This window comes from Ambystoma mexicanum, chromosome 2p (assembly GCF_040938575.1).
Source record: "Ambystoma mexicanum isolate Mex_15411 chromosome 2p, UKY_AmexF1_1, whole genome shotgun sequence".
NCBI classification, from domain to species: Eukaryota; Metazoa; Chordata; class Amphibia; order Caudata; family Ambystomatidae; genus Ambystoma; species Ambystoma mexicanum.
Genome location: NC_090923.1, coordinates 626,798,442 through 626,811,065, shown reverse-complemented (window position 1 = coordinate 626,811,065; position 12,624 = coordinate 626,798,442). Strand labels below are relative to the sequence as shown.

The following is a 12,624-nucleotide window of genomic DNA, read 5'->3' as shown; positions in this document are numbered from 1 at the left end:
CTGAGTGTCATTTTCTCCAGCCCTGCTCTTCAATTTGTTCACCAAAAGCAAAATGTTGCTCGGCGGTACAATTTTAGGGGGTTGGTAGAAAGGATCTGTTTTGTAGGATGCAGAATCTTACTTAGTTCTTCCCAGATAGTGTGCTCTCTGTGGACACACGACACATTCAGCTCACTTTCAAGGGTGGGGGTGTCTTCCATAATGGAAGAAGTTATCTGATTAACACGCGTATACGAGAAACTTGCAGTACTGGTTAATATCTTGTTTGTCAGTGACTGATCATACACTTGAGCCTTAAACCAGCAGTATTCATTATGTGGAGCTGTTTTAGAGCCCCGCCCCCCCATGTTATCTTATACGCAATCTTGGGCACACCACAGGCCGTCACGCATCCATTACACAGTTTACAGTGATCAGACCTGACTTTGGAGTAATCACTAATGCAATGCTATTCATTCAAGCTGCCCTATTCTGGGCCGCTCTTAGTTTGCTTTTTCATACTCATTCAAACCTTACCAGGCACGCATGAAGTTGATCACTATCAGGATACTGCATGGCATTGTCTCATCTGTTTCCAGCCCATTCCTTAAAACTCCCTTCCCCCCCACCACGATCTCGTTTTCACCAAGGGCGGTGTCACAAATTGCTAATGGACAAAGTTTGGGAGCTTTAAAGCCATTACAGCAGTGAAAGCGCAGATTGTTGCGAGGAAAGTACATGTTTTCCTCACTGGGCTTTGTTCTGCCACTAAGGAGGAGGAGTCTTCTTCATTTGACTGACTACGCAGCACGTAGTGCAGTCAGCCTTTGGTTGTGGCGAGGAAAGTATGTGTTTTCCTGACTGGGCTGTGTTTTGCCAGCTATGCGACGTGAAGCGCTAAGCGTACGTGTAAAGTGCAGTCAGCAGCATTCAGGCGCCTGGAGGGTGCGGAGGTACTATTGCAGTCCCCCATTTGGAGGTGAGCAGTAAGCACCATTGTAACACCAATGTATGCTCTCCATACTAAAGCGCAACACACACCTAAGGAGCAAGTTACTAATAATACAGTAACAGCACTGGAGGTGCCGGGCCCACTCGAGGTCATCTAACTCTATCCCAGCCCGGGTTAACAAGGGCCAGGTTACCCCACTAAATTTGCATAGTAGCCTGCTATAATCTTCACTAAGTAAGCCGAGACTGCAGGTATCAACCGGGCTGACTAAGATCCCAGTGAATAAAATTATGATGTATTTCAGCAAATCGGCACACAGGGATCTCTTGTGCTCTCACCGCAACCCTATACAACTACAGGACGTAATACTTAATGAGACAGTGATTGATTGTGGCAGACCCGGTTTTTACGCCGACACCTGGTACTTGCGGAGTGGGGAATTTAGCTTCAGGATTTTCTACTTCCCCAGTGCTATTACCAGCATCTGCAAGTAGGTCGCAGGGGTGCTTTGACTTCTCTTCCTCCTCAGCCTGCTCGCTATATTCAGCAAGAGCCATGCCGGGTCCACCTGTGGGGTTTCCTCCAGTAGCAACAGCATTCTCTGCCATTTCTTCAGTGGTTACTCCTTTCGTGAAGCTATATGAAACAATTAACAATAATCTTAAAGATGATTCAACATTACTAGCGATGCTGAATTGGAAAATGATATTTATAGAATGATATATCACAATGCTAAAAGCTACTACGAATAATTCTAATACATTGTCTGCATTGCCGGATAATTATCCGCTAGTCTGAGGAGAAGGTCCAACGTCAGAATCGATGGCTCCTAATGCTGTCTCTACTTCTGTGAATCTTGAGGAGTGGCCTTCCCGGGAATCTTCATCTAATATGACTTGGTGTGCCGGTAAGTCCTGGTCATGCAAATACGTTTGCTGCTTTGGACCCGGAACGGTCAATTACTCCTCCAACCGAATTAGAAGAGGAGCTGCAGCACTCTCTTAATGATTCCATCTTCAGACAAAGGCATAGAAAGAAGCGAGGATACAAGAATACCAATAAGGACAAAAAAAAACAAAAGCCAATAGCTAAATCCAGAAACGAAGAATCTAGGAAGTTTCTTCGTACCCTGGATTTGTCATCTATGTCTTCAAAAAGGGAAAGTAGTCCTGGGATAACTGTGAATGTCTGCGATAACTTGCCTCAGGAGGCTTTACAGCCCCGTTCTTTACCTGGATCTCAATGCTCTGGGAAACTGTTGGATATTTCCATCTATTCAGATGTGGATCACCAGACCAGCCAAGCCTGAATTCTGTCCCAGCATTTAACGGTGCAGTGGGACTGATTGCCCTACTACCATCTAGTGTGTCTGGTCAGATTGTGCTGTGTTGTAATGTGCCTTTATGTATGACTTTAGAGCAAAAAAGGCGCATGCTAGATCTAAAATGCACTGCTTCAAATCCCACACAGTGTTCTAGGTCTGAAATGAACGTATTCTTAAGTATAGTACCTACTCAGCATAGTGCGGCCATTAGGCATGGCATGGATCCAGGTTTACTTTTTGAAACACTTCTGTTTTCAAAGTAATAATCCTAAATCAAAGTAATGTTTTAAATCCATTTTATTCTATTCCTAGTTTAAAGGCTGTTGAATCAAAGGATGTGTTTTTTTTTTACATGTGCGCCCCTGCTTTGCAAGGCAAACCCTTCTTTGAGGCAGCCTCATTCCTGCTCCTAATGGGCTTTGATTTGATTAAAACTTAATAAGTGTTGGCCAACTGGCTGCGAGTGATGCAAAGATAGAGAAGAGAGATGCATTTGCTCCCGCAGCGGAAAACTAGGAGAAGGTGTGTTGAGGTACCTGGGTTTAAGGCTGATTGTGCTGATGGTTTGGGGAGTGAGATGTTATCTTTAAAGTATCCCTTGTCACAAGTCACATGTGACAGATCCAATGAGACTGTGCGAAAGGTTGCAAAGGATAGTCGGGCTGGTTCCCAAAGTGATCAAGGCATAAGTTGGTCCTGACTGGCAGAAGCACTTGTCGTAAACAAGGGTTAGCTAAAGTCCGGTAACCTATCTGACGGCATTACGGTTGGCTACTGGAACACTCAAGGTTTCACCCATTTACATAAAGTAGAACATTTTAATGTTTCTTCTTGTGATATTCTTCTGCTTTAAGAAACGTGGCTACTGACTGTGCGTTTTTTACACGGATATTCGATATTCAATTTTGTTATACCCTTCCAGGAAAGGCCCAAAGGATAGGCAGAGTTTGGGCTTGTTGGTAGCAGCCCATAGCGCCATGGGAATAGAAATAACTAAATGGGAAACGCTGAATCCTTATATACAGAGTCAAGTTAACGTGGGACCCTCTTAGCTTTCCAGGGATAGGGAAGTTGGCCTTGATCAATTTATATTGGATCCGGCTGGGTTGCCCACTGAGGTTTTTTTTTAAAAGATAAGGTTGTATAGTTGTTGGATGAGTGTTTGATTGATCCCCTGGCAAACGGGGCATTAGTTTGTGGAGACCAATTTATTGCATGTTTTGGTCAAAATGAATTATTAGTACACAGCACATGCAGTTCTTCGCCAGTGAAAAAAGGCTTTTTATGGTTTTCGGTCAAGGAATCCCGAGGGTTACATTTGTTAAATGGTCATGTCACAGGGGACATACCCACGAAAGACACCAGGAGGATAGGTTCATTAACAGCTACCCTAGGTTACATGTTTGTGTCAGGGAACTTTGTCATACTCCACGACTTTTATGATTATTTCGACGGCTTGTAGTGACCATTTCATTCTTAAAATGTTATGGTTACTACTGCCAAAAGCGCTCGTTATCCATCGAAATTGGACGTAGCTCAGGGAAGAAATCGCTTTCTGTACAAACCAGAAATGGTATTGAAATTTAATTATTGTTTTAATGAGGTGCTTGAGAAATCCTGGCCTGTGAGCATTTAAATGCTGGTGTGGATTATGTGCCGATTTTAACTAGAATTAATACTGTGGGGGGAAATAATATCGGGCCTTGTTACAAGCAGCATTTGGGTAACCTAGCCAAACCAGACTTGATAGTACAAATAAAAAAACTTAAATTAAGGTATAAGAACAGGTTGCACTCTCATGAAGCGCATCTGGTTCAGCGAGATGCAGAAAAAATCCAAGCTGCCATAAGTACTAGACTATGTGCGAATGCGTGGAAGCCTTTTAAAAACTTGAATACACCCAATCAGTTCTTCAGTTGAACCCTGTGTCAGAGAGCTTGGGTTTAGTATTTTGAGAACACATTTGCTAAGAGCTTGCATCATGTGCCTCTAGTCTCTTTTACTCGCTCTTTGGAATGGGATCTTTTCTATAAGTAAGATACTCTAGCGATTATTAAGAAATGCATTAATTTGCAAGCTCCAGGGCCGGATGGCCTTTCAAATGCCATTGTGAAGAAATGCCCTCAGATTTGATCAGAATTCTTGTATGCGCTCTTTGAACAGGTTCTTAAAACTAAATGTATTCCTGCTTCTTGGAATTCGGCAGTTGTGGTACCTATTTTTAAGGGCAAACCCTAAAAACTAACGCCCAACTGCTCTGCTAGTCTATCCGGGGAACATCTTTGCATCATAAGATTTGAAGCTGCTCACTGCCTGGATTAAGATTAAGGCTCACTGCCTGGATTTAAGTTTTAAATTTGATATTTATCAGACTGGGTTTGTGAGAGGCTTAGGTACGACACTAAATGGTTTTATTTTAAAAATTTGTAAAGGTTTAGTTTTTATAGTTTTATAGATTCCTCCCTCGCCTTTGACAGCATCAACTGCAATCTTTTATGGAAAAAGCTGCTAAATTGGGGTTGACCCTCATACTTGTTGGAAATTCTGATGGCATTATATACGTCAACATCTCTGCGGGTGAGAATGAAACAAGAAGGGAAGTTAATGAGAGAGATTACTGTATAGAGGTTTAAAGCAAAAGTGCATTATTGCGCCTGCCCTTTTAAACCTTCTCAAATTGGATCTGGGAGAGACCCCCTCCCCGCCTGCATAACCAGTTTGTTTCCTCCACTTATTAATGGTCAGACGTTCAATTGCTGCTGTATGCTGACGACCTGGTTCTACTTGACCAGACTGCAATTGGCCTGCAGAGGCAACTTGATATGCTATATGAATATGCAGTAAATGCATCCAAGCCAAGGGGTATTGTGTTGCACTCTTTAAAGAAAAAGTGGAAATTTTCCTTCAAATGGCACTTAAATGCAGCACCATTGATGAGAATGGACACCTTCAATTATGTAGGCTTTTGTATAAATTGTAGCTCCTCGAACACTCCGAAATGAATGTGCTTAGGCAGAATGCCCTTGCTCTGGCAGCCCTAGGATTTATTATAAACAGACATTTTGGGCAGCGCTTTTCTAATATCCCAGTCCTCTAATTTTATAAAATGAAGGCTGTCCATGTTTGAATTTATGGGCAGAAACTAATCTTTGTATATTGGCTAAAATATGGAAATTGTTGTAGGGCCTTTTTTGGAAAAAGGTTTTAAATTTACAGAGGAATATACCGATATAACTTATCCGATATGAGCGACGTATACTCTCTTTACAAGCCATGGCCCGGTGGAAGGCTATTGCTTTCTATCGGAAAGTCTAGAAGGCGTAGTGGTAATCAATGTTTTTGTTTTTGAAGGGTGCTCTCCTCTGTAATAATAAAATTCTGCGGAAATGGAAGTTAAATTGCCTTGACAGACCTTCTGGTTACTAATCCAAATTTGGTCAAATCCAAACTATGGAAGTATGACTGGATAAATACTCAAGACGAGTGTAAAACCTATAAATTATATTACCATTTCAGAGATGAATGTAAGGCATTGAATGAGCTACCTAATTTTTTTTTTAATTCCCAAGTAGGCTATACAGAAATCAGATTTTAAGCGAAGTTTGGCGTGTTCGTTCTAAAACAATGTTTCTGTAGGTTTTGTAAGATTCCTGCTGATCTTGAAACATTGTAGCATTTGCTGCTATTGTGCACTGGGCTGACTGTACTAAGGACTTTCCATTTTGGTCATATTTTAATGCAATATAAAGAGATGAGAGCAGAAGAATGGTGAGTTCTTTGTTGTGGCAAAAGTATGTTAGTGACTAACTACAATTAGATTCATAAATGCAGTTTTTTAAAATCATCATTTTAAATAGTATGCAATGTTTTGCTACTTTTTTCTGGATATCAATTGTCTCAATATGCATTTTTACTCATTTTCTCTGGTTATGATGTTGAATGATATGCATTGGAAATAGTTTGCTTTTCTATGGCAAAAGGTTTGTAACAAGACAAAAGAAAGCGTAGATGACCAGTAACATATGATGGATGGAAGTTAGTAGGCAGGTGGTGTGTCCAAGGCTTCTGACCCAGCACCACCACTGCAAACTATGCAAGATGAACTATGTCCATGGGGGGCGGGGGGAGAGGGTCAGTTAGGATGCTTACAGTACAAAAGCTCTGGTAAAGAGATGCATTTTCATAGCTCAGTTACATTTCATCAAGTTAACTTCAAGTCTCAAGTGTTTTAGCAAAGTATTTCAAAGGGTTGGACCTTGGATGTGGGTGTTCGTCTTCTGAAGCATTTGTACTTGTGCCAGTAACTGACCTGCCATTTAGATATTTGTGGACAAGTCAAGGTGTTTTTAGTGTGCGTGATCTGTTCATTGTAGCCCCAACAGGAGAGATCATTTCTTTTTTTTCTTTTTTGGAGTTTGGCAGGGATCTCATGGGTAAATTTGATTAGGTGCCATTACAGAAATTTAAGTGTGACTCCTGATCATATGGATGAATGTGATTCTGTGTAAAGGTTTTAACACAGGTAGTGCCCATGAACGCAACCCGCTTGTTCTGCTGGGCCATCTTACAATCACACTTCGGACATAGAAAGCATGGTCAGAAAATAAGGATTAGTCAAAGGAAAGAAAAATGAATGAAATCAGACAACCAGTGATTTCCATTGATAAAAGACAACCTCCCCTAATAAAATAGGAATACATTCATGTGACAAAGTGCTTTGTATCGCAACGCTATTTTTAATGATCTCTCGCACAAAAAACAAAATGACTGAATTTTAGCTGGAGACTCTGCTCTTAAGAGAATAGTCATTTCCAGTACGTAAGCACGAGAATTACTATTCATTTCAGTTCTTGTTCTGCATTTTAATTCCCAAACCATAAAAATAGCGTGGAACTATTCATTGTCTCTGATAAAATGTCAGTGTTTTTAAACAAATTAATGTATATACATGCATATTTTTAACGGTTAGCTTTATTACTAGGGAAAGATATTTTGCTTAAAAATGTGTTTCATTATCCCAGTCAACTCAGATATTCGCATGTTCATGATTAATAATGAAGGACCCATAATATGGAACCTTTAAAGACACATGTTTGTGCATGTCCAGGCACCTGAATAGGTTGTCCATAGTTGCAAATTATGGCATGCATTCATATGTTAAGAACAGCAAAAAGACCCTCACCTGGTGCAGCTCTGAAAGCTGCTGGTGCCTGATCAGCCCGTCCTTGGTGGGGAACTGTCTCTTGCACAATAGGCATGCCAGCTTGATCCAGTCTGTCAGCTTTTCCTCATTGCTTTCCTCCTTTTTAGGTGGTGGCGGCGGTGGTGGGGGTGGGGTCGGCTGGCGCTTTCGTGTGGGTGGTGGGGGCTCTTCCTCCTCTTCCTCCTCTTCATTGTCACTGTCTCCTCCATATTCACCAAGGAGGCTTATCAGGGGATTTATGACTGGCTGTATTAAATGTAAACGATAATATTGTTAACGTGATAGTCTCAATTTATTCTACGACAAGCAAATTTGACAAACCTACTGTTAATGCCAGCTTACCAATGAAGTTAAGTTAACACTCAAGCCATGAACTAAAAAGAAGAATCCGAGAAAGAGAGGTTTAAAATAATACCACACAGTGCATATTTTATTGGGGGAGTCTTGTAAGAATTAAACACTGCACAGACAGCACCTCTGACGCATACTCGTGAGTAAGGTGTCAATCTCCATCCCAGGAAAAATGAATAAAGCTTGCCATTCTAGTAGAGCTGGAGCCTCATATGTCACAGAATTATGGTAGTAATTTAAACAAAAAACATTTGGAAAGTACTTTCTAAATACTTATTGGCTTGTTTTGTATCACATGTTTTATTTCTGATTATTTTTGTATAAGCAGTTCAATAACAATCAAATATATCCATTACCATTATAACAAATCTTGAACTGTTACAAACTATATAAAATGCGGTTAATCACAAATACATGCACTCCATTAAAACATTTGTTTATTCATCAATGATAAATATAGTAACTCTGAATGCATCCTTACATCAAATAAAACTAAACGCTTCAGTGCAATTTTTAATATATATTGTAACTTAACCGTGCCTTTCCCCTTTCCCTTAGGCTTCGGGATTAACGAAATTTCAGCGAACAAGTACAACTATACAGTCTTCATAAGAAGCTGCATCGAATGAATAATTTCATATACAAATTGCTAAACGCTAAAAAATAATTATCATAATTGCTTATCTAGTTGAAATCGAGTGTTTCCTTACATGAGTTCATGCTTCAAAAAATTCCTCAATGCCCATGTCCCCACTGTAATTTGACATGACTTCAGGTATAATAGGGCAGAAGCAGCGCCTTACATTATGATTTCTTAAGACTGGAATGATTTTCAAAAGTCTTATGCAGGCAGAATCCCCAGCAGGTCCGTAGCGGTGAGTGTTATTGCAGGGGGCCAGGAGGGTCGGGTTTCCGGGGCCGCAGCCACAACTGCAAAGAGCAGTACAGAGCCAGCACGCCGCGCCAAGTGGCGGTCTCCCCTACCCCCACCGGCCACAGGATTCGCGGCTCTTAAGTGGATGGGAGCCCGCCCTCCGATCCCTTGGAGGGTGGACCTACTGACCCAGGAGTCTCAACCTTCATGTCTGGATATTGAAAAGCTAAGGTCCAAGGATTCTCTTCTTCCAGAGCAGGTTCTTAGTGTGATGCTCTCTGCGAGATACCTCTCAACCAAGTCATTATATGCTTCTCACTGGCAAAAATTTGAAAGTTGATGCCAGGATAAGCAGGAAGACCCGTTATCTTCCTCCACAGGCACTGTTTTGGAATTGATGCTTTCCCTGGCCAAATTGTGCCTTAATGTAAACTCAATCAATGGCTATTTGGCAGTCTTCTCGATGTTCAAATGTACACCCAAACAGGGTTCTAACTTTAAGGTGTGCTTAGTTTTACAATTTCTTTAAATGGCTCATGAACATGTTTCCACCTAGTCCTTTTAGGGTGCCAGTGTGGGACTTCAATTTAGTTTTCTCCTTTTTAATGTCTGTGCCATTTGGGCTTCTGCACGTGTGCTCCCTTAAAACCCTTTCATTCAAAGTGCATTGACATTGGTTACAAGAGTTTGTAAAGTTTAGACCCTTTTCTTGCTCGTAAAGATAATTTATCTTTGAGGATAATCTTCATTTATACCTAAGGTAGTCACAGAAATTCATCTGTCCCAAAGGCACATTTGCCGGTATTCTTTACACCACCTCATCCATTTAGGCCAAATCAAGGAGTGTACACACTAAGCGCCATGAGGCCTTTAAATTATATTTGTTCAAGACAAAAGATTTCACAATAGTTGATCAACTATTGGAGGCTATGCCTGCCCCAAGAAAGGAAACGCTGTATGTAAAACAGTGATTTTGTGTTGGGTGATACTATGCATCACTTCACGCTGTGGTTTGACAGACATATACCGAAGGGCATTAGAGCTCACTCCGCAAGAGATATGTAAGCCACAACTTCTCTACAGAGATGCGTTTCTGTTGCGAATATCTGCTGTGCAGCAACTTGGGCCTCCGCCACTCATTTTCAAAACATTACTTATTAGAGTTGATGTTTATGGATGATACCGCTGAAGGGAAATCAATCTTCAGAGCATGTCAAGTGAATCATTTCATACCTGCCTCTTTTGAATATTGATGGGGAACCGGATGATATTCCGATCAGGGACTCACCGCCTGATGAGGAAGGGGCCTTCCACGTGCTTATGTCCAGGGTGGCCAAGATGTTCGGCCTTATGCCTGAGAAGCAGTGCAAGGACTGTGTGCTGTATCAGCGCAGAGAGCAGCGCAGGAAATCTGTATGTCAATCATGTTGTTGGAAGACGTCTGGGAGGTGTAAGGATTTCAATCAGGCGACACACACTTTGGTCTCTGCCTAGTATGTAGTGCACAACTGAGATGCTTTTCTCCTTATTTTATGTAGATCAAATTTGAGATGGTACACAACTCGTATCACACCCCCTTTTTCAAATACCCTGGGTCACAATGGACCATGAACCAGGCTGGTTGGTGAAATGCAATATTTATTTTAAAATTCAAAATAAATCATACAATTTTTAATATAGGGCAGCAATCACCAATGGGGTGATAATCACAATGCAAGTGGAATCAGGACACTTGGTTTAATCTTCTCCTAGAACATAAATACAGCACAATGGAATAGGAGTATGTTTTGATTTAGGAAAGATAGCACCCAAGTTAAGGTTTCCCCCTGCAGTGTTCACTCAACCCACGAATAATCAAATTGGTTTTGGAGAAATTATGTTCAGTGGGTCAATGTAGCCCACAGAGGATGGCCTGGTCACCTTGACACATTACGCTTCTGCACCAGCAAAAAAGGACCAGTTCGACAAAATGTAAAATGTACAGGCCCCGGAGAGCACTCGCACCTGCCTTCACACCCAACCCGCGCCAGACTCTGCTGCAGCCAGAAAAAGGCCAGCTAATTCATTGTCGTCCTGCTGCGTCCCTCCAGACAAGGAGGGCAAACGCCTTCGGGAAGCAGGTTATTACCACATTGGAACTGCATGTCGGTAATACAGAGAGTGAGTTAGATATGCTCCTTCTAGTGCCACCGTAGAGCCTTTTAAAGTTAACAAAGGTGTCAGGTATGAACTTGCCAATATCCTTTTTAATCTCTGGAATTCTGTTAATATGGTAACCCTGGGGAAGTCTTTATGGTGGGTACTGAAAAGATTAAAATGGTACTAGATTTTGACTATTTAGGAATGAATGTCACACCTAACCACAAACCAGCGAAACATGCCCACAAACTAGATGAACATATGGTGCAAGCCATTGTTGGAAATTCAGGATTTTGCGCGCATTATAAAGCGTAACCTGTAAACCTAATGCTGCAGACCTGCAGAGTGAAGGTTAAATCTACCACTCTGTATGGAGCAGAGGTGTGGGGTTTTGTTAAGTCAGACACATTATAAAAAAATGGTAATTTGTTATTTATATAGCGCTATTACCAAAGCAATGTACATATTTCCATACAATTATCACACAAACGAAGTTGGTACTCATCTATTGACCTCGGAAGGCTGAGTTGGCCATGCCAAGATTGCGACCTGCAGATCACACACAGATCGCAGCATGGAGTGATCAACCCACTGATCTATGTTACTGGCTGAGTAATAATGAGTTCTGTGACAAAATAAACCTGGGGCTCCTGTTGTCTGCACCAATTTATGCAGCCCACATGGAATTAGGCTTTGAATACACTAAAAACCATTGGAAAACAAAATCTTTGTTGCTTTGATATGATTAAAGGCAAAGGTGGGCTTGATGCAAGTGCTCATAAATGATGTGTGACTTAGGAGGCTGGCATGAGAAACTCCCATGGAGAAAACTTAAAACAGTGGATTGTCAAGAATTCCTGCCTCGAACTGCATCCCTGAAAGCACCAATCTAAATGAGCGGACGAAAACAAAGTTTAAACTGATGTTCAAATAATATTATAGTAGATTCAGGGAGCTTTGGAATTAAGAAAGTGAACTAGTAGAGCAATCTTAGTCCCCTGTATTTTACAGCCGTATTTAGATTTTTTTCCTCTGCATTTATTTTGTCCATTACTGATTATGTTTTAATTGTCAATATATTGACGAGACTCACTCTTGGGTATCAAACAAATGCGAGGATCATGTTTGTCCTTTTTGTCACACAATTTTTTCAAATGGACTTTCTTTGTGTCCTGCATACAAGTTTTCAGCAACCGGCGGAAAGTGAGGTGGTCTTCAAGTTGCACGAAGAGCAATAGGCAGTTCGTTCCAGGCTCTAGCAGCCGCCACTGAAAAGGCCACCGAAAAGGCAGACCCAAAAGGTGGGGAGTTAAAAGACCTAGTGGGCTGGGAGAAGGATGTCCCATGTCCTTATCCCAGACCAATAGGTAAACAAACAATTAACAAGATGTATAAATACTTGGTGTATTGTATGTGAAAACCTGCACCTTTTTACACCTTAGGTTTTGATTCTGTGAACCCAGAGTTTTAAAAGAACAAGTTACTTACCCCTGGTAACGTTCTTTCAATTGGATGTTCCTCCCACCTATTCCTCATCTTATGATAATCATCTCTCCAGCTACAGCTGCTTCGGAAAAGTTTTCAACAGGGGGCACTGTGCGCCAGACCTTGTCGAGTCGATGTCCCTCAAGGGTCTCTGTTCGACTGTCAACATCATCAATATAGGTAGCGCATGCAGTGCCCGTTGGCTTCAGTTCTGTTTCCCCCCACCTCCTGAAGAGGAATCACCAGGGTTACATTAGCCAGTAGGCTCACAGAAAGTGTGGGAACACATATATTGTACAGCGTGGTAGGCTGGGAGG

The 12,624-nt window shown here is 41.5% G+C and overlaps 1 protein-coding gene across 2 annotated transcripts in view; it reads right to left on the bottom strand.

Moving 5' to 3' along the window:
* Positions 1-12,624, bottom strand: part of RBM6 (RNA binding motif protein 6) — a 1,836,548-nt gene that overhangs the window by 397,777 nt on the left and 1,426,147 nt on the right. For both annotated transcript variants that reach the window (XM_069644148.1, XM_069644149.1), the window contains exon 19: positions 7,438-7,704. In XM_069644148.1, coding sequence (XP_069500249.1) covers positions 7,438-7,704 — 267 coding nt within the window. The remainder of the gene's footprint in view (positions 1-7,437; positions 7,705-12,624) is intronic.